The 22,189-nt window shown below is 38.1% G+C and overlaps 1 protein-coding gene across 2 annotated transcripts in view; it reads left to right on the forward strand.

Annotated features, from left to right (window-relative positions):
- The window catches only part of DICER1 (dicer 1, ribonuclease type III), a 72,223-nt gene that overhangs the window by 45,985 nt on the left and 4,049 nt on the right, over positions 1 to 22,189 (forward strand). The window contains exons 15-29 of one of the 2 annotated variants that reach the window (XM_011951518.1): positions 10 to 85; positions 800 to 939; positions 3,749 to 3,928; positions 4,158 to 4,371; positions 4,495 to 4,648; positions 6,015 to 6,197; positions 6,470 to 6,575; positions 7,010 to 7,185; positions 8,141 to 8,915; positions 12,326 to 12,481; positions 15,577 to 16,465; positions 18,156 to 18,424; positions 20,952 to 21,114; positions 21,208 to 21,283; positions 21,650 to 21,800. In XM_011951518.1, coding sequence (XP_011806908.1) covers positions 10 to 85; positions 800 to 939; positions 3,749 to 3,928; positions 4,158 to 4,371; positions 4,495 to 4,648; positions 6,015 to 6,197; positions 6,470 to 6,575; positions 7,010 to 7,185; positions 8,141 to 8,915; positions 12,326 to 12,481; positions 15,577 to 16,465; positions 18,156 to 18,424; positions 20,952 to 21,114; positions 21,208 to 21,283; positions 21,650 to 21,800 — 3,708 coding nt within the window. Of the gene's footprint in view, positions 1 to 9; positions 86 to 799; positions 940 to 3,748; positions 3,929 to 4,157; positions 4,372 to 4,494; positions 4,649 to 6,014; positions 6,198 to 6,469; positions 6,576 to 7,009; positions 7,186 to 8,140; positions 8,916 to 12,325; positions 12,482 to 15,576; positions 16,466 to 18,155; positions 18,425 to 20,951; positions 21,115 to 21,207; positions 21,284 to 21,649; positions 21,983 to 22,189 lie in introns of those variants that run through there. The other variant, XM_011951519.1, reaches the window with a different exon arrangement.

The following is a 22,189-nucleotide window of genomic DNA, read 5'->3' on the forward strand; positions in this document are numbered from 1 at the left end:
TATTTTCAGGGTCCACCAATGAGCTGTGTACGATTGGCCGAAAGAGTTGTAGCTCTCATTTGCTGTGAGAAACTGCACAAAATTGGTAAGGATGTTTGAAAAGCATATACAAATAAAAATAAATTGCAACCATTGTAAAAAAAAGCATATAGGGGACTTTATAGATCTCTAAGGATTTTGTAGAGCTATTCACTTGCTGCTCTTAGTGTGCTTTGTTGAATATAAATATAAGTGTTAGTAACTTGAAGATCCTACAGTGTTGTGGGAGCTCTTTATTTTCCGTAGCTTAACTGTAAACAACTGTCATTTATTTGCTCTCTTTAATGACTCCTTTTAAATACATAAAGGTATTTTTGTAATTGTTGAATCATGCACCATGAGCACTTGTGTTTTAATATATCAATCTCTCAAGTTAGTCTATACTAGTATAGAAATTAATCCTTTTTTAAAAATGGACTCAGTTTCTTTTTTTCTTTTTCCTCAATCCTGCTTCTTCTGTGTAAGTGGACCCATTTTCCATGGCCATTTTATTTAGCATTGATATGTGCTGATGTCATGTTTAGATGTTTTTGTTTCTGAGCCTTAGAACAGAATTTGCAGTCCTGCTCATATTGGTACATATGGATGCCAAAATAGACTGCCTGAAGTGTGAATCTGATTACATTTACATTGTGAAAGGCAAAGGTGCTTTAGTTTCCATTACTTTTCCAGGTTCTTCTAACATAGTTCTGTTCTAGATTCTTTACTAATTAAATAGTCAAAATCTGGATTGTGTTAATTCTCTCTTTAAATTTCTTAGGGGAACTGGATGACCATTTGATGCCAGTTGGAAAAGAGACTGTTAAATATGAAGAAGAGCTCGATTTGCATGATGAAGAAGAGACCAGTGTTCCAGGAAGGCCAGGTTCCACGAAACGAAGGCAGTGCTACCCAAAAGCAGTTAGTATTGGTTAGAACAGAGTAAAAACCTAGCATTTCTGACTTCGTTTTCTGCTACATCACATCTCAGCTCCTCTGCTTGGCTGACTTCCCACACCCTTGCAGTTTGGCCCACTCTGGATCTCAGCTCCTTTCTCCAATTCACAGCTTCTTTCAGATCAGCCTCTTTCCTTCCTTATGTAGACTGTGTGCTCTTCCACTTCAGAGGTTGCTTTTGTTTTTCTTCTCAAAAGGATTATTGGACCCATTTCTCATATTCTATCCAGAATGAGATTATTTCATTTAAATAGACATTCTTTGTTTCATTCATTTTAGTGGTGTGATTCTTGTTTTACTTATGATTTGGGGCTAAGACAGAAGAGGATTTGTGTGATAAAATAAGCAAGTGAAAAGATGCCCTCTCAAGATGACAGGTACACTGGAAGGTAGAAGCACAAATATCTGTCAAGAGTTAGGATGTGGGCCATTGGGAATCGAAATAAGTTATTTCCATGGACTGTTTCCAGCTCAATCTGTGGGCATCCTAGCAGAGTTCACACATGAAAGCATCTCTAAATCTGACTTCTAGTAATAGACATACTTGGCTGAAGTATTTATTTTAAACATATTTGTTAATATTTTTACCTCATAAGAACCCCAAGCAAAAGCAGAATTTTGCTGTGTGTAGTAGTCCCGCTTACCCTTGGAGGGTATGTTCCAAGACTTGCACTACTAAATGCAGTGGAAACTGCAGATAGTACCGATCCTCCAACAGCTCAACGTTGTTTCATTAGAACGTCAACGAGGAAAAAAAATGCATTCCCCGCCAGGGCCACTGTCTCTGTGTGGAGTTGGCACGTTCTCCTCGTGTCTGCTTACTCTGGTTTTCTGCTACATCCCAAAGCTGTGCACATCAGGTGAAATGGCGTGTCTGCGCTGCACCACTGTGAGTGAGCATGGGGATGCGTGTGCATGTCCCTGCCACAGAGTGGTGTCCTCTCCTGGATGGGTTCCCGCACGGGGCCCTGAGCTGCCAGGATAGACTCTGGAACCCTTGGCCCTGAACTGGAATAAGTGGGTGAATAATCGTATTCCTTGTTTTTGTTCATCTTTCTTAATTGTATCTATAGCTCACATTTCTTTTAATGCCTAACATTAAAAGTGTTTTTTTAATTTAGAAATTTGGTGATGTTTTGGTGATCAGAAATATGCTGGAGGAATTTAACTGGTTTATGTCAATTAGCCTGTGGGAAAATTGGTTTCTTTCTACCAATTGGTTGTTTCCCTTAGCCAGTTTCTAAGAACCTGCCAAAGACATTAAGTGAGGACTTATAGCATATATTATGCTTTTAAAAATATGTTTACACATATTTATGATAGTTTTAAGATATAAATTAGGCACAGTAATAACAAAATAGAACAATTGTAACCATATACTATAATAAAAGTTATGTGAATGTGGTCTCTCTCAAAATACTGTACTGTACACACCTATTACTGACTGGACCGTGACTGACCTCAGGTACTGAAGCCATGGAGGCTGCAGATAAGCAGGGCCTGCTGTGCTTGTATCTTAGCTTAAATATGTGGTTCTTTGGTTTTACTTATGCAGTTTTACCAAGTTGTTACTTTATACAGTTTTGCATCCAGCTTAGCATTTTCAAGATTCAGAATCATGTTAGTTTTTTAACAATCATGAATATTACCCATCTTCCCAAAATGCATGTTTCCCTCATACCAGATTTTCACGTAAGACTAGTTTCATGTGATAAAGTCGTTAATGATAAGTGTTTGGAAAAGCATAGTATTGGCTGGGTGTGGTGGCTCACACTTGTGATCCCAGCATTTTGGGAGTCTGAGGCAGGAGGATCACTTGAGGTCAGAAATCCGACCAGCCTGGTCAACATGGTGAGACCTTGTCTCTACAGAAAAAGAAAAGCATAGTACTGCTTGGCATCCTGTTTTATTAATAGATACATTCTTTATTTTCTGATTCTCTATTAAATATAACGGTCTCTTTTACCAGCATTTTTGTACCTTTAAACTACAGATGCAGTTCTTTTTCATTGAACCTCAGGAACTGCAAGACCATAATCTGAAGGATTGTGTTAATATTGAAAGCCTAGCAGCAATCTCCATTTAATTATGGTTCACTCACATAATGAGGTAGCCATTGCAAATGATGATATTGGTTCATATTGACTCTGACAGATATTCTCTTTCTAGTAATGGGATAAAAATCAGGCTATCTCACACACACACACACATACCCTAATATGTACTAGTGTTGTGTGATTTTATTTGTATTGAAAAATATAAATGTATATATGTTTCTATACATTTATACGTAAAAAAAGAGTCTAGGAAAGTATGCAGTATATCAAAACGTTAATAAAGGCTGTCTTTGAGTGATAGGATTATATGTAATTTTTTAAAAATTTGCCTAACTTTATTTTCTGATACTCTACAGTTAGTACTTAAAAAGCCCAAGGAAGAGATGAGTTTTCTTGTCAAAAGAAATAGATCAAATGAATAGTATTTTTAAAAAGGCCCTGCAGTGTTGAATTGTTTTATATATAATTTTAGTATTAGCTATATAGTCAACAGTGCATTATAGTATATGTGAACTTGGGCCACTATCAGCAGCCCTGGCCTGAGATCCACTGACTTACCCCGCAGGGTTAAGTAATTAAGAGGTGTCATGCCTTGGGTATTTTCTTAGCTTTTTCTCACCAGCTTTTAGTAAAGCCAGAATTAGTTTTCTTGCTGACATCTGGAAAAGAGGCTAATATACTTGAGCATGACGCTTAATTTTGCTTTCCACCTCTAGATTCCAGAGTGTTTGAGGGATAGTTATCCCAAACCTGATCAGCCCTGTTACCTGTATGTGATAGGAATGGTTTTAACTACACCTTTACCTGATGAACTCAACTTTAGAAGGCGGAAGCTCTATCCTCCTGAAGATACCACAAGATGCTTTGGAATACTGACAGCTAAACCCATACCTCAGGTAGATATTTCATAATGACTACTTATGTCAAAAACATCTTGCTTAGGAAAAGAAAAAAGAAAAAAGTAGTAGAAAGTACCTTTTGTTACCTCAGTATGTTTAATATTTAAAGATGAAGGTGCCTCTTCTATTTCTGCACTGGAAACCATCATTTCTCTTCTGAAGTTAACTGTAATGGAATAAAATACCTGTTAATTTTGAGGGGTGCTTTATGTTTCCTTTTGCTAAGATTCCACACTTTCCTGTGTACACACGCTCTGGAGAGGTTACCATATCCATTGAGTTGAAGAAGTCTGGTTTCATGTTGTCTCTACAAATGCTTGAGTTGATTACAAGACTTCACCAGTATATATTCTCGCATATTCTTCGGCTTGAAAAACCTGCACTAGAATTTAAACCTACAGATGCTGATTCAGCATACTGTGTTCTACCTCTTAATGTTGGTAAGAAAAAAATCTCTTACTTTGATAACTCTAAATTGGATACATATACAGATATACAGCTTAGGTATGAAACTTATCTGTATCTTGTTTTAACAAGCTAAAGAATCGTTTTTCTCTTCTAAGTTAATGACTCCAGCACTTTGGATATTGACTTTAAATTCATGGAAGATATTGAGAAGTCTGAAGCTCGCATAGGCATTCCCAGTACAAAATATACAAAAGAAACACCCTTTATTTTTAAATTAGAAGATTACCAAGATGCAGTTATCATTCCAAGGTAGGTATTTAAATGGAAAGAAAAATGGTGGTGATACTTTGTTTTAAAAGATGCACTAGGTCGGGCTCAGTGGCTCATGCCTGAAATTACAGCACTTTGGGAGGCCATGGTGGGTGGATCATGAGGTCAGGAGATTGAGACCATCCTGGCCAGCATGGTGAAGCCTTGTCTCAACTAAAAATACAAAAAATTAGCCAGACGTGGCGGTGCACACCTGTAGTCCCAGTTACCCGGGAGGCTTGAGGCAGGGCAATCACTTCAAGCTGGGAGGTGGAGATTGCAGCAAGGGGAGATTGCACCACTGCACTCCAAGACACAGCAAGACACACTCTCAAAAAAAACACCACTTATTCACGTGGGAATATAAGTGGGCTGTGACTTTAGCATTGTAATTACTAATAGGAAATATATTAGTTAGTCAGGCATGGTGATGCATGCTGTAATCACAGCTACTCGGGGCTGAGGTGGGAGGATTGCTTCAGCCTAGGATTTGTAGGCTGTGCAGTAAGCTGTGATCACACCACTGCACTCCAGCCTGGTCTACAGATGGAAGAAAAAGAAAGAAAAGAAAATATAGGTAATCTCTTAAGGTTGACCTGTTCTCTCCAGTTTACTTGCTTACAAAATAAAACCTAAAACATTATAGATAAGGAATTTTCCTTTGTAAAGGGTCAGATAATTTAATGTTGGTAGGCTTTCTTCTTAAAATCTCCATCCTTTTAGTCTCCAAAGTCTTATAGAATTTGATTATAAGTAATGATTTCATTTCTTAAAATTTTTATAAGGAATATTAAGCTCTATGAAAATAGTAAATCCAGAATGATTTTCTTTTCTATAAAAATTTAGGGAATGGAGTTTTGGGGCAATAAAATACAGACAGTTTTCAAATAATTATAGTACTAGTTATAATTCATCTTTGATTTTTTTTTCTTTTTGCACCTCAAAACCATATTTTAGTTATCAGGACTATCGTAGTCATAGATGATGCAGTAATACGTTTTATATGACAAGTGTCTTTAATGTTTAGCATTAGTAATATGCAAAGTATTTATTTGCATAGTGTACGTTTTTTACACTGTTTATATTGATAAAATAGATATGTAAAGGTTCCATTTAGCTTCATGTGTTATCAAAATGTAGATATTTAGAACAAGAATAATAATAAAGTGGGACAATAATGTGTCCGTTTTTACTTAATAAAAATACAGTTCTTATATACTTGAAATATATTTGGAATAAAAATTTTTGTTACTTATTTTTAATCTTTTGAATTCTTTATCATAATTTCCATACTAAAAACAGTTGTGTTTTGAGAACAGTTGATTTAAACCAAAAAGCAACTGATTGTTTTTTGTTTTTTTTTTAGATATCGCAATTTTGATCAGCCTCATCGATTTTATGTAGCTGATGTGTACACTGATCTTACCCCACTCAGTAAATTTCCTTCCCCTGAGTATGAAACTTTTGCAGAATATTATAAAACAAAGTATAACCTTGACCTAACCAATCTCAACCAGCCACTGCTGGATGTGGACCATACATCTTCAAGGTAAGAAGCTTCAGAGATGACACTTGGATTGCACTTGAGGCCTTCTTACCAGACATCACTAGACACGCAGAGGTTCACTGTCTGCCTGCCCACTCGTGGACTCTCTGAAATCAGGAGATGCTTTGCACACAAACTTGCCCAAGGGGTAGGCCAGGAGGCTGTAATTTAAATGAGCTCTTCAGATGATTTTCGGGCACAGTGAAGTTGAAGAACCACTATGAATACGTACTCATTTTTGTGTGTTTGATAAAGTTGTTTTGGAATTCTTACAGACTTAATCTTTTGACACCTCGACATTTGAATCAGAAAGGGAAAGCTCTTCCTTTAAGCAGTGCTGAGAAGAGGAAAGCCAAATGGGAAAGTCTGCAGAATAAACAGGTAATGATAGTTCATTGTACTAGCATAACTTAGTATTTGTTTGAGTATTAAACATTATTAAAGATAAGTTTGAATTTTATCTTATCAAGTTTAATGCATGATTCGTTGATTTTTTAGAAGTTACCTAATCCTCAGGTTTTGTTTTGTTTTAACAAGTATTATTGTTGAATGTTATTTGAATGTTCTTTTTGGTAAGTATTGAGAGTTTTGTTTTTATACTTAGCCCATTAATATATCACAAAATCATTCTCATAAATCCTGTAATAAATCCCATTTGGCCTTAGGGATTATTTTTACAAATATTTTTTAAAATTAAGTTTTACTAGCATTTGTGATTTTCTTTATCCATTAGTGAAATTGGTCTTTTTTTTTTTTTTTAATTCTTTTGTGTGTGCGCTTTGTATTTATCTGTCCGTTTTTCCCCTTACTTGAAGATACTGGTTCCAGAACTCTGTGCTATACATCCGATTCCAGCATCACTGTGGAGAAAAGCAGTTTGTCTCCCCAGCATCCTTTATCGCCTTCACTGCCTTTTGACTGCAGAGGAGCTGAGAGCCCAGACTGCCAGCGATGCTGGCGTGGGAGTCAGATCACTTCCTGCGGATTTTAGGTATGCCTGTGCAGTCGGCCAGAAAGAACACGGATCATGAGATCCTGGTTGCGAAGACCAGAATTCAGTTAAAATTGTATATAACATAATTCTTAGTAGAAAGAAAATATAGATATCTTATGTTCTTGTCAAGTCTCAGAGGGAGATGAGAATCTGAGGTCAGAAATAAGCATTAGTACTTAAGCCGTAACAGTTGGAGTGAGAATGAAATTGTTTTTTGTTACTGCATCAGCATTTTCAATCTGTTTTTTGTTTTAAAAATCCAAACATGTTAAAAAGCAATAGCCTTAGCATGTTCTTTGTCTTCATTATTTTCTTCCCATTAGTAAAATCTCTGCATTCTAAAAAAACTATTGGCTTAAGCACTCACGTTAATTTTGGTTATCCAATTGGCAATATCACGACTGTTCTAGGGACTGAAGGAATTTTAAAATATAATAGGAATAACCATAGTATTTATTGAGTAGTTACTACAGTGCCAAACACTAGCTTAAATGCTGTGCCCTGTGTCAGTTAGCTCATTTAATCATTAAGACAGTGCTGTGAGATAGGAATTGTTAGCCCTTTTCTCAGGTGCAGAAGCTGAGGCACAGAGAGTTTATGTAAGTTGCCCAAAGTTAGTCAGTGGGTTAACCAGAGTGCCTGGGATTCTAACCCATGAAGCTAGGCCCCAGGTCATGCAGGATGCCTGCAAGCTTCATGACATTCTTAACTACCACACCTAGAGTCTAGGGCCGGGGATTAAAGCAGTAGGGAAAACCATGTCCCACTTTATAATTTACATTGTGCAGAATTCCAAATAATGTTAAATTCTGCCTTGGAAACTTACTTCTCTTCTAAAGTTTAGGAGTACATTTTTGAGATCTTTGTTTTTGTTTTTAAATTCAAATTGCTGATGCTGTCAGCCTAGCTGTCTCGAAGAATCTGATGTAAAGTTATAAAAATGTCTTTGCAGATACCCTAACTTAGACTTCGGGTGGAAAAAATCTATCGACAGCAAATCTTTCATCTCAATTTCTAACTCCTCTTCAGCGGAAAATGATAATTACTGTAAGCACAGCACAATTGTCCCTGAAAATGCTGCACATCAAGGTGCTAATAGAACCTCCTCTCTAGAAAATCATGACCAAATGTCTGTGAACTGCAGAACGTTGCTCAGCGAGTCCCCTGGTAAGCTCCATGTTGAAGTTTCAGCAGAGCTTACAGCAATTAATGGTCTTTCTTACAATCAAAATCTCGCCAATGGCAGTTATGATTTAGCTAACAGAGACTTTTGCCAAGGAAATCAGCTGAATTACTACAAGCAGGAAATACCCCTGCAACCAACTACCTCATATTCCATTCAGAATTTATACAATTATGAGAACCAGCCCAGCGATGAATGTACTCTCCTGAGTAATAAATACCTTGATGGAAATGCTAACAAATCTACCTCAGATGGAAGTCCCATGATGGCCATAATGCCTGGTACGACAGATGCTATTCAAGTGCTCAAGGGCAGGATGGATTCTGAGCAGAGCCCTTCTATTGGGTACTCCTCAAGGACTCTTGGCCCCAATCCTGGACTTATTCTTCAGGCTTTGACTCTGTCAAACGCTAGTGATGGATTTAACCTGGAGCGGCTTGAAATGCTTGGCGACTCCTTTTTAAAGCATGCCATCACCACGTATCTGTTTTGCACTTACCCTGATGCTCATGAGGGCCGCCTTTCATATATGAGAAGCAAAAAGGTAAGAGGTGATTTTTTTATTTTGAGCAGTTAATTATTCAGTGTGCCTGAAAGTGGTTTGCAGTGTTGGATAATCTCAGACGATGAGAACGTATCATGCTCAGAAATTGCTGCACTGGCTGAGCACAGCTGCTCCCTTGTTCTACCGGGGCCAGCGAAAGCCTGTGGCAGAACCACCTGCCAGTGGATGACTATTGCTTTACATCGACCCCACACTCACGTTTTGGGGCTTGGCTGATCTCCATGTGTCTTACTTTTTGATTGAAATTCAGTTCAAAGGAAACTTTGCAAGTGTGTACACCGCTTGATCCTGAGGGGATTTGAAGAAATGTGCATTGTAGTCAGTCAAGGAGCTTCTGCTTTGTTGAATTAAACGTTTATTTGAGAGGGTACATCTTGGCTTACAAGGTGTATAGACAGGAGTAAGATGCAAGTCTTGTGGAGGGGCTCATCTCCGAAGTTTTGGAGAGTGGAGGGGAGAGAGTAACAACAGGCTTCACAGAGCTTGACTGCTCTCCAGTGTGAAGAGGGTGACACCAGAGTTGTGAGTAATAAACGCTCCATAGCTCCGAGGAAGGGTGGGCTCTGAAAGTCAACATGGACTAAGACTTAAGAAAAGGAATGAAGGTCAGACATTCACGTTATGGTGAGAAAAAATGGAAAAAGAAGTGTCGCCAGGCAACATGAGCCTCCTGGACAAATACCTTAGAGAGCTGCCGATCACTTGCAGCACTTAAAAGGAAGAAAGGAACATCACTGTTGAATCAAGGATGGCATCAGTGGAGGAGGCAAGTTGACAGTGCATAAGCAAAGTGAACAGATGGCAGAGCATGTCAGTGTCAGGGAAGCAGCCGTGGCAGCAGTCGGAAGTGTGGAAATACCTGAGAAAAGGCTTGAAAAGGCAGGTATGATGAAGCTGTGTCATAGAAGGCCTTGAATGCTGGGCTAAGGAGTTTGCACGTGTTTTGAGTGTTGTAGGCACTGTTGAAGGAATTTGGAGCAAGGAACTATTAATAAAGTGGTAGTTTAAAATGATTAATCTGGTAGCAGAATGTAGTGTGAGTTGAAAAGCAAATCCAAACCAACAGCAGAAGCAGAAAATGTTATAGAACTAGAGTTCTGGTAGAGAGGAAGGGGCTGAGGTGAGTGAGAAGAAATAATTTAGCTAACAACTTAAAAGTGCTTACTCTGCACTACTCTAAAAGATAATCATATACACACACACGTACACACACACACACATATATACATATATATAAGCCTAATTTAATTTTTACAATTCTGAGAGGTAGAAACTTTAATTTTCCCCATTTTATAGGTGAAGATAGGCTAGAGAAGTTAGCTTGCCCAAGGTCACTTGGCAAGTAAATGGCAGAGCTTGGGTTGAATCCAGACAGCCTGGCTTTGGAGACCTTGCTCTTCCCCATCACACTAGCCGCTTGGGATAGAACTATCACAACAGGCAGCACACCAAGCATTTCCCCGGTGTTCACTCGTTTACTCTTCTCTAAGCCTCTGGGAAGGAGCCAACACATCCCTGTTTTGCAGATGAGGGTACTCACACTTAGTCGAATGGACTCCTGTCAGGTCACCTAACTGTTCATCCAGGAGAGTCAGGAGTGTGTCCGAGATCTCCCAGGATGATCTTGAGGTGGACTGGAGGCACAGTCGTAACAACCATGTAAACTGGCAACTTGGGGGCAGGGGCAGTGGCAGTAGCAGGGAGGTAGGGAGAAATGTGGAAAGTCAAGGTTAGAGTTAAGGTTTTAGACCTCATGGAATATGAAGTGGAAATGTTCAGATAATTGAGACTGTAGGATTCAGATATGGTTTTATAGAGTAGTCGCCATATGGAGGCTCTGAGAACGGATGAGATTTCCAAGAGGTGGTTGCAGGAAGAAAGTATCAGAGGCTTCGACAAGTGTGGCATAGGCAGTAGGATAGGATACTCTGTTAGATAAGACAAGACAGAGGTGGCTTTCTGTTACAAAACTTGTCCATTTGTCTGCTCGGAAACCTTCAACTCCTTATTTTTGCAGAAAGAGTGATCACTCCCTCAGCCTGCTGTTCAGGCCCTTTCAGCCCTGATGCGTTTTGGATCCTAAGCAGGTGGAAGCCCCTTGCAGCTCATTGGACGGACTCCATGCTCAGACCCCCAGCCTTGGGGCCCTTGCTCTGTCCTTCCTTCTGCAGAGTGCTCGCTCCCGTCTCTACGTGTCCAGAATTTTGCCCCGTATCTGAGACCTTACGTAACTCACTCTTCTTCATCCCGCCCACCGTTTCTGTCACCTTGGAATGTGATTTCCCTCCCGTGGGTCCACGTTGCACTTTATCCTCTTCTTGGCACTTGTGATGCTTTGTTCTCTTAGCTTGGGAAGGGAAGCTGGCAGTTACTTTAGCCTGCTACGTTTCAGGCAGAGACGGAGAGTGCTTTTGGCCATAGTGGTCACATGTGCACTCCTTGTCCCTGCCAGCCTGTGTGTCACGAGGACTGCCCCTCTGTCCTGCTGCCGTGATTCCCTCAGGGTTGCCCAGTCAAGTGCCTCTCACTTGGGGGGTGTCTTTTAAACAGTAGTTGAGTTACATGGGAAGAGGGCTAATGAAGTACTTAATAATGAGGAACCCAGCTTTATGAAAATGAAAATGGGATTGACAATTCTAGACCCTAGTTTCCAAGTAATAACTTGACAGAAATGCAATGATGTGAGCCAATTAGGAAGGAGATAGAGGCATTAGGAAACACAGACCGGAGTAGAGGATAGACAGTAAAGCTGTTCCATTAATGTAAATAAACAGAAACCTTTTGGTTCATTTTTTTAAAAGTTGAATAGAAGTGTCTTGAAATGCCTGTAAAACAAAGGAACAATATTTGAGAGAGCATTATAGTTGAAATCCCATTTGTGGCTTCAATTCTAGGAATATAACATAGTTTCAGTTTTGTTTGGTGCCAGTTTTCACTTTGCAGCTAGAGCTGATGGCATCCTCCCCCCATTTCATTGAAAATATTGTGACATCTTGACTTTTTATATGGGTTGTTTTCTACTTTGGTAATTCCAATTAGCAGTTTGCATTTTATATCATCAGGTTGTATTTTCAAGGCTTTGATATTGTCTGAATTGTTTCTTCTCAGTCATTCATAAAGAATTTGCATAGCTGTATACGTTATTTTTTCTGCTCTGCATCTTATATTCAGAAATATTTACACCAAAAAAGTATAGAATATGTGGGAATTTAATATTCTTTTTATAACATGAATGGGTGGAAAAACTGTAGAGCCCTTATACTTAATTGATGACCATATAATTAATTAATTAATTTGAGGAACATTTAACTGAGGATATGTTAATATGCCTTGAATGAATTCCAGCAGTGGTCATTTGTGGATAAGTATCCTAATATTTTCTGCTAAAGGTCAGCAACTGTAATCTGTATCGCCTTGGAAAAAAGAAGGGACTGCCCAGCCGCATGGTGGTGTCAATATTTGATCCCCCTGTAAACTGGCTTCCTCCTGGTTATGTAGTAAATCAAGACAAAAGCAACACAGATAAATGGGAAAAAGATGAAATGGTAAGTTTTTGTGTGTGTGTAACTGGAGGGATTTACTTTTTGGTGAGCCAAAGAATTTTGTTTTATTAATTTTTTGTTTCATTTTCTTGGTATGTTTATAATAGAGTAGATGTTTGATATATTTAATTAATTCCTTTAAATACACTGTCTTTTCACTGAATTCAGAAATAGTGTTATAATTTTGATGGAGGCAAATTTCTATTTTTATTACTTCTTTTCCAAAGGCATAGAGTATGTGATGTTTTGGCTTTGAGTTTTGCTCTTTTTTAAAAAAAATTCACTTTGCTGTTACTACAATTTATTCTAGATCCTTAGCTCTGTTCAGTGAAATGACTTTTCAGTGACCTGTGATCTCCAGTCTGTCTGTGAAATAATTAATTTCAATAAAATCTTGCTTTTGTAGCTCAGGGTTTTCTCAGTCAGGACTCCTGTGAACTTAAAAAAAATATATCATCCATAAAGATTGTTATTTTCTGGAAATAATATAAATCTTGCCAGTGACTTAAGAAGACTCCACATATCAGCAACAGCTGCTTCATTTTGTCTTGTCTTGAAGGCCACCAGAGGGCACTTGGGAGGGCCTCCGAGCTGCAGGAATCAGTGCGGTGGTGGTTGACTGGGGGAGTTCTAGTGCCTCTTCCAAAGTGAAAGGCAATGCTTCAGACAGTTTCATTTCCTGGACATTTATTTTGCATTAAAGATAAATTGGCTCATTGTTACTTCATTTTTACTTCAGGCCAACAATGATAATACCATTTTTTTCTTTCACAGGTTATATTTTTAAATACACATTTTCTTCATGTCTTCTTTCTGTTAAGTGTATCTTATATATCTGCCTTTAAGTATTTCCAGGTAGCATGTTCTGTGACACTATTCAGATTTTTCCAGGTAGTATTTCCAGGTAGCATGTTCTGTGACACTATTCAGATTTTTATCTATTATTTATTGAGGATGTTTTTAACTCATGTAGTATTTGTCTTATTACAGAATTAGAACTTATTTGGAAAGTGTTAAGGGAATATTTTAATGCAAGTTAGGTCCAAACAATTATTTGTTACTAATTTAGAAATATGTAGAAACTTAGAGGAAAATATATAGATTTTGGACTTTAGAAATGGCATTGTATTTCTACGAATAACATTCCAATAACAGTCATCCTCCTTTATTAATACCGTTTCATAATGTATTTGGCTCTTTTTAAAAACTTGTAGCATAAAGGTGACATTGCCATGTCATACTGATTTTTTTTTTTTTTAAGATACAACACAAAGTTCAATTTATGTTTCTTAATGTTTATGATGACACTTTGGTTATTGGAATTCATTAGAAATACTGTTCAGATTTTTATTTAGTAACTTATTTGTATTGAAATATAGGCCGTTGCATCATGTTGAAAAGATACTCTGGTTTTGGCTGGTTGCATTGCCGTTCTCCCTGCCTTGCTCTGGCCCTTCCGCAAATGGGCTTAAGTGAAAACCTTTGCATGCTAAACACCTCTTGATAGAAGAAAGTATCAAAGTTGACTTGAATGATACAGGAAAGGATTTCATGTGGCTGTTTTTCCTTAAAAGGCTTGAAGTGCTCTTGAAAAACATTTTATGAGGTAGAACCCCACTCTTTTGTAGATGAAGAATCTCAAACCCAGAGGCACTAAAAGGCTTTGCCCAGGATCACACAGTTTGTGATAAAAGTCAGCCCTTTGTGATTTTTGTGCTCTGCCACTTTTGGCTTATGGTAGCACCTTTCTAAAGATACAGAAAGTTTTTTTCAATTAAAAAAAAAATGTATGATTTTTTAAAAATTGCAGTTTGGCCCTTTTTTTCTTAAGGACCAAACAGTAATGTAAAACATCTTCATAATGCCTTGGAAAGTATAAGATTTTTAGTAGGAAATGTTCCTTGAGGTCTGCCGCTATAGTTGCTTTTGGTGTTCTTCCTTATTCTTGAAAAGGTGTTTTTTTCTTAATTAAAACAGTGAAAAGATAGTTATAGATATAGCTCGGCTTACTGCTATTTATTTTCAGACAAATATAGTGTTTATATCTTGAGTCTAGTTTAAAATGAAATATTTGTAGTATTTAAAAAAATGCCTGAAGGTTGCAACATTTTTTTGTCAGAACACTCTGGAAAGTTGTTACAATCAACATTGATGCACACCCTTCGCCTTCCCCCCTCACAAGTAAAGTTTTTTGGTTCTTTAAAACCTTGCATAACAGAAATTTGGCATCTTTCTAGGATTGCAAAAAAGTTACATCATTATTGAAATCTAGCCCATTATTAAGGTTGTCACTCACAAATAAGCTTTTGCCAAAGAAATTGGAATTAGCAAAGATCTTTTGACAGAAATTGGATTGTTGTGTTTCATGTTAGTCTAAATTTTCTTCCATTTTTGTCAGTTATGCTATAATCTGTTCCCCTGATTACTGTAGCTCAGAGTGGAGGGGAAAAGCATAATTTCTCAAATTCATAGCTTAGTGCAGTGATCACTTTTATTTTTTAAGCAAAGCAGTGTAGTTTTTTGTGGCAAGTATACTTTGAAGTGGAAATAGGGACAAAAACTTTATTATAAAATCCTATTGTGCATTTTAAAAATTGATTTTATCTGTTTTTATATTATATGCTTAATTGCAAAGGTAATGCTTTTCTGCATCTGGAATTTCATTTTATTAATTTGAAAATCAAATTACCACATTTTCAAGTTTTGTCAGCAAAATTGAAGATCTCTGTAATCAGCATGTGAGTGCTTTCATTGTGTGTCCTACCGGAGTTAGACTTCTTAGTTGAAGTTTTGCATTGTGGACGTTAATTTTAACTTGATATCCATGTTCAAAATCCTTAACTTAAAGCTTCATACTGGATAAAGGTCATTGTATAACTTAGAAAACGAACATTCAAGGAACATGTTTTACTTTGTTTGTATGATTAAATAACTTATTTTATGTTAATTGAAAACAAATGGCCATGATTTTAAAGTTGCCTTTTAGTATTTGTGGTTGTCATTTGAAATTATCCATAACCCTTGCTTTTATTGAGTTTCAAACCCTTTTAAAAACAGCAGCTATGTCTCCCCTCCTTCCCCATTCCCCCTTGTTTCAGACAAAAGACTGCATGCTGGCGAATGGCAAACTGGATGAGGACTACGAGGAGGAGGATGAGGAGGAAGAGAGCCTGATGTGGAGGGCTCCGAAGGAAGAGGCTGACTATGAAGATGATTTCCTGGAGTATGATCAGGAACATATCAGATTTATAGATAATATGTTAATGGGGTCAGGAGCTTTTGTAAAGAAAATCTCTCTTTCTCCTTTTTCAACCACTGATTCTGCATATGAATGGAAAATGCCCAAAAAATCCTCCTTAGGTAGTATGCCATTTTCATCAGATTTTGAGGATTTTGACTACAGCTCTTGGGATGCAATGTGCTATCTGGATCCTAGCAAAGCTGTTGAAGAAGATGACTTTGTGGTGGGGTTCTGGAATCCATCAGAAGAAAACTGTGGTGTTGACACGGGAAAGCAGTCCATTTCTTACGACTTGCACACTGAGCAGTGTATTGCTGACAAAAGCATAGCGGACTGTGTGGAAGCCCTGCTGGGCTGCTATTTAACCAGCTGTGGGGAGAGGGCTGCTCAGCTTTTCCTCTGTTCATTGGGGCTGAAGGTGCTCCCGGTAATTAAAAGGACTGATCGGGAAAAGGCCCTGTGCCCTACTCGGGAGAATTTCAACAGCCAACAAAAGAACCTTTCAGTGAGCTGTGCTGCTGCTTCTGTGGCCAGTTCACGCGCTTCTGTATTGAAAGACTTGGAATATGGTTGTTTGAAGATTCCACCAAGATGTATGTTTGATCATCCGGATGCAGATAAAACACTGAATCACCTTATATCGGGGTTTGAAAATTTTGAAAAGAAAATCAACTACAGATTCAAGAATAAGGCTTACCTTCTCCAGGCTTTTACACATGCCTCCTACCACTACAACACTATCACTGGTAAGGAGCCCACAACCAAACTTCATTTCTGGGAAAATGAGACTTTGTGTTTATCACATTGTGTTGGCCTTGTAAAAGGTGATCTCTGCATGTACAGTGTTTGTGCTTAATATTCCAGGGATGGGGCGGGGAACAAAAGGAAAAGAAAGAATTCTTTTCTTTGTTATTTGGGGAGCACGTATTGCTTTATAACTTTGGTTGGGAGTATGGCTATCATATTATACCCTCATCAGTGTCATTTTATATGCTGCCTAATTAGAGAAATTTGAACCTTAGTATTTTGATGTGTTTTCCCCATTTTATCCTCTCCAGGTATCTTTCTCTTGCCCATTCAGTGCTGCTTTTGGTTTTTGATTTAGTTTATATTCTGGATGTATTTCCACAGCCTTTTATTGTTCTTCCTGGACAAAAAGGACCCCTCCTTTAGGGTCTTTTTAAAGATGGATAGAATAAAAGATTAACAGCAATGATTTCACAAGAAGGTTGCGTGGCCCTTGCTGTAACTCTGCTGTCATCTTCTACTTCTCACTGTGCTCTGTATTCCCCCCGCTTTAATAGGCTGTCAACCCATTAGATCAGAAGGGAGAACAAGCCCCTCACACCCAAATCAGCTTCAGGTTGTGAAACACAGCTGAAGTTTACATTTCGATTTCCGTATTGGAGGTGTAAGTGCCTGAATTCAGAATACTAAAGCAAAATATAAAATTTGTAGTTTGTATAATAAAAACAGTGTAGGTTAAGGTGATCAGCAAAATGTAAAAACCAAAAAGGGAAAAACTATCTGACTCTGGGCTAGAAAGACTGATGAAACTAAAGCCTGATTTTCATTATGGAGGAAAAATGATACATGGCTTTCAACTACATTCTGCTGGAAGTTCCGAGACCTGGGTTCTCTCCTAGCACAGTCCCTGCTTCTTAACTTCTTGCTTATTCTGGGACAAGTCACCATCGGTCCCTGCCTCAGTTTCCTCAGCTGGATGTATTATTTTAATCACTGTGAGAAAATAGATATGTTGATTTAACATGGATCAATTTCACAAAATGACAACCAGTTTACCTGCCTTTGCTTCCTTTCACAGCTCTTCTTTCTCAATCTCTTGGTTTGTGGTAAATTCATTTCTATAATAGCTCAAGTTAAGAAGACGGTCTTCTTTTCCTGTCATCCTGTGTAACAAAAATAACGCAGGAATAGCGAGGAATGGTATCACTTATGCACACATTCCAGAGTGGGAATGAGACTTTAGCGATGGCAGTGCAGTGTAGCCACATGGAGAGGTGTGTCATTTCACATTTCACGGCCCTGCTTTCACTTAAGTGACGATGTGTGAGGAAGACTCGAGAGGAAGGCCCCAGCGCCTACCTGCCCAGACAGCACAGTGCCAGAGAAAAGCGTTCAGTGATCATGATAGCGCCTGTGAAGTTTTGGTTTTTCCTTCTTAACAAGAATTTAGTCTTTTGACCACTTGAAGATTTTATGACCCCAATTTATATAAGAAATGTACTTAATTTGCCATTAAAATTTAGTTTCCAGAGGCCTTTTAGTATGATATGTCAAAAATCCTTATTGAAGAATGTATGTATGAAAATGATTTAAATACAGATCTTCTTGGGATTTGGGGATCAGTTGCCTATGTGAGGGTAGTGTAAATGCTTCTGCACAAGCTTACGGTTCCACTTTGGATCCCCTCAGATTGTTACCAGCGCTTAGAATTCCTAGGAGATGCGATTTTGGACTACCTCATAACCAAGCACCTTTATGAAGACCCGCGGCAGCACTCCCCGGGGGTCCTGACGGACCTGCGGTCTGCCCTGGTCAACAACACCATCTTTGCATCGCTGGCTGTAAAGTACGACTACCACAAATACTTCAAAGCTGTCTCTCCCGAGCTCTTCCACGTCATCGATGACTTTGTGCAGTTTCAGCTTGAGAAGAATGAAATGCAAGGAATGGATTCTGAGGTTCGTGCTGTTCAAAACGATGTTGAAAAAAGTGGTCTGACTAGGGGTCTCAGTTTTCAGAGTTCTGACTGCATAGCGGTCTAAAGGGACAGCGAGAGGTCAGGGGTGTGGGACCCAGTGTGCTGTGTTCTCTGGGAGCACGGAGTGAACTGCAGTTTGCAGGTAGGCCTCTTAAACTTGTCTGCCCCCACTGTGGACTGTGTGGTCATTCATGTGAAGAGAAGGAGCCAGGCCTTTCAGTTATGTGCCCTTCCCACACCTTCATGAGGGCTCCCAGCATTGAGGCATGACAGAGAAGTAGCCACCACTGCCGGACCCCAGGGCAGGTTTAGCTTTAGTAAAAGCCCAGTGTAGTTTATTCTTCCTTTTTAAAATGGATCAGAAATACTTGCTAATATCTCAGGGAAGCATCGTAAATATACATTCTGCTTCTACTTGAAGTGGGAAAATCTAATTTAAAAAACAAACTTCTAAATTTTTGACCATTGGAATTTGGGAGGCTTCTGTTGTAAGTTCAGCCAAAGGCTCTCTGGTGACGGAGCTAATTCTAATGTGTTTGTGAGCTATTTTGAATTTTTGTAGGAAAGGATACTGCTTAGATCTTTCCAGTCTCTTACATTCATCTGCATACCTGTATCCCCCAGAGAGACTCTGATTTCCTCTTCTTCCAATTTCATTTCCTTTGATTTTCTTATTTTTGTAGATTTTCCTATAAGGAGTCAAGAAATACAGCCTTAACACTAGTAGCTGTTTTAGTTGTCCTTGCTTTAATTTGTACCTTCCCCTTTTTAATTGCACCAAACCTTTGTTGGGGAGTAGTGAATTTCTCTTTCTATGAGAAAAATTAAGAGTAGGTTTGAAGTCTAGCCACAGAGCCACGTTCATGTCCTGCCAGCTGCCCAGATGTGCACCAGAGGAGTCAGAAGGCCCTGCTCTTACTTCACCATGCCTCTGTGCTCTTGTCCAAGATGAATGGTCTGAGCTGGAGCACGGCAGGCCGTGAGGCGAGAAAGTGGGACCAGCTCGTAGACTTGCAAGTGTTATCTAGTCTCATTCTTTAGAAATAGCTAAGCTTGAAATTTGAGGAATTAGCTAAAATTAGATGTAAGCTCTCTTTGGATGCCAGTGGGGCATATTGGTTTTGTTAGTTTTTGTTCATTCTTTTCCTTCCCTTTGTTTATATAAACATATGTATAGAAGTTACATGAACTGATTGGAAATGTCATGGTCTGGCATTTCTAACTTACTATTTGATCTTAAGAAAGTCTCTTTACCTCTCTGGGCCTCTGTTTCCTCAGCTGTAAAAAGAGAGAATTAAACTTGGTAAGTTTTAAAATTCCTTTCTATCTCAAAACCGTAATATGTGAACAATAAGTCTGCTTTTTAAGTAATCAGCAGTATAAATGTATTATATAGAACTTTGTATGGCTAAACCTATTAGAAATTAGTATTTTCCCACTTTCTCTTTATTTCTTTCATAAATGATTTGTGTTGATTTTAGAAAAGTTAGTACAAGTAAATAAAATTAGTTAAATTTGCCTGATTATGCTACCTCAGAAATAACCAATATTAACATTTTGGGATGAATTGTAGATGTATTTAGATAAAAACATATCTAAAATGGAAAATGGAATTCTGTTATATATAGGATACTGTAACCTGTTCTTTTCACGTATAATATGTTGTGGCTGACTCTGACTCTCCCTGTATTGATTGGTATCATGATGCTCAGGAGCCACATGCTAGTCAACACGTGGCTGATTTATTTAAATGGTTCTTTATGGCTGAGTAGTTAAGTAGTTTTTGGTTAGAATGTTTAATACCCGTGGATGTGATAAATATGCTTATGTATTTAGTTATACCTCCTTAAAATAAGTTCTTAGAGATACAATTGCTGCATCAGAGAATTATGAACTTTTCAAAGGCTTTTGATACAGACGTATGATTTTATTTTATTAATTTGCATACCTGCTATGTCAGATACTCCGTTATAGTGAACACATGTCTAGTGGCTTAATGAAGAGGGAACTTGGAGGAAAAAAATCTTTCAAGGAGAATTTCCCTGTTTCCCTACAATAGCGATTTCTGCTCCCCAAAGCAGCATACACCCGTGCCAGCACCAGACCAATTAGTACTACTGAATGCTTGCCAAGCAGCTAGGGGGTAGAACTGTTTTAAAGTACAGTTCTTTGATTATGAGTGAATTTGAATTTTTTTCATACTTTTATTGACTATTTCTAATTCTCTGTTAAAGTTGTTCAAATTTAGAAGTAATCTTTTTTCTTTGCTGGGTATAGAATAATAAATGGGTTGGGGATTTTTTTCTTTTTTTCTTGAGAAGTTTGAAAATTTTTTTTAAAAGATAACATTTGTTTTACTATTACAGTATAGTAGGCATACCATAAATGGTATTTCCTGCCTTATTAAAGAAGTCAGAAAAGTCATATATCCAAGAAAAGAAACTACATCTGTGGACTGCCTGGAAAATGGCCTTTTTGCTTATAAGTCACTTTTCTCTCTGTAATAGCTTAGGAGATCCGAGGAGGATGAAGAGAAAGAAGAGGATATTGAAGTTCCAAAGGCCATGGGGGATATTTTTGAGTCGCTTGCTGGTGCCATTTACATGGATAGTGGGATGTCGCTGGAGACGGTCTGGCAGGTGTACTACCCCATGATGCGGCCACTCATAGGTATTGTTGGCTCCCTTTAGAAAGGAAAAAACCCACAACATTAAAAACAACGTCAAAGATATTATTCATATTATTATTTCATTTTGATTGCAGAAAAGTTTTCTGCAAATGTACCCCGTTCCCCTGTGCGAGAATTGCTTGAAATGGAACCAGAAACTGCCAAATTTAGGTAAGCAAAAAATGTACATGGAAAAAAATTAACTTAAAACATCAAGGGGAGAAGTTCACAAAGATATTGTAAACTAATGATTCTGAAAAATATTTACACTGCGGCTTGCTGTTGGCAGATTTCTATTTGTAATCTGATTGACTTCTCTTTTTTCTTTCTGTTTTTCTGAAATAATGCTGTAGTAAAGACTAGATGGCAGCCCTGTCTGTCGGGGGTATGCAATTGCAGTAAGTCGTAACGCGTGTTTCCTTTGTGTGGTGTCAGCTTCTACATGGGACTCCTGGCCTGAGAGTGCACACTAAATGCTGATTGACAGTGATAATAAATACTCTGACTTCTAATTCAAGCTGTTTGGATTTTTTACAGCCCGGCTGAGAGAACTTACGACGGGAAGGTCAGAGTCACCGTGGAAGTAGTAGGAAAGGGGAAATTTAAAGGTGTTGGTCGAAGTTACAGGATTGCCAAATCTGCAGCGGCAAGAAGAGCCCTCCGAAGCCTCAAAGCTAATCAACCTCAGGTTCCCAATAGCTGAAACCCCTTTTTAAAATTCAAAACAAAAAACAAAAAAAATTAAGGGGAAAATTATTTAAATCGGAAAGATGACTTAAAGTTGATATTGAGTGGAATGAATTAAAGGCAGAATTTAAAGTTTGTTTGGTAACAAGATAGATAACAGAATAAAACATTTAACATATGTATAAAATTTTGGAACTAATTGTAGTTTTAGTTTTTTGCGCAAACACAATCTTCTTTCCTCACTTCTGCTTTGTTTAAATCACAAGAGTGCTTTAATGATGACTTTTAGCAAGTGTTCAAAATAATTGACAGGTTTTTTTTTTTTGAGTTTAATTTATGTCAGCTTTGCTTAGTGTTAGAAGGCCATGGAGCTTAAACCTCCAGCAGTCC

Source organism: Colobus angolensis, unplaced genomic scaffold (genome assembly GCF_000951035.1).
Source record: "Colobus angolensis palliatus isolate OR3802 unplaced genomic scaffold, Cang.pa_1.0 Scaffold32, whole genome shotgun sequence".
Taxonomy (NCBI): domain Eukaryota; kingdom Metazoa; phylum Chordata; class Mammalia; order Primates; family Cercopithecidae; genus Colobus; species Colobus angolensis.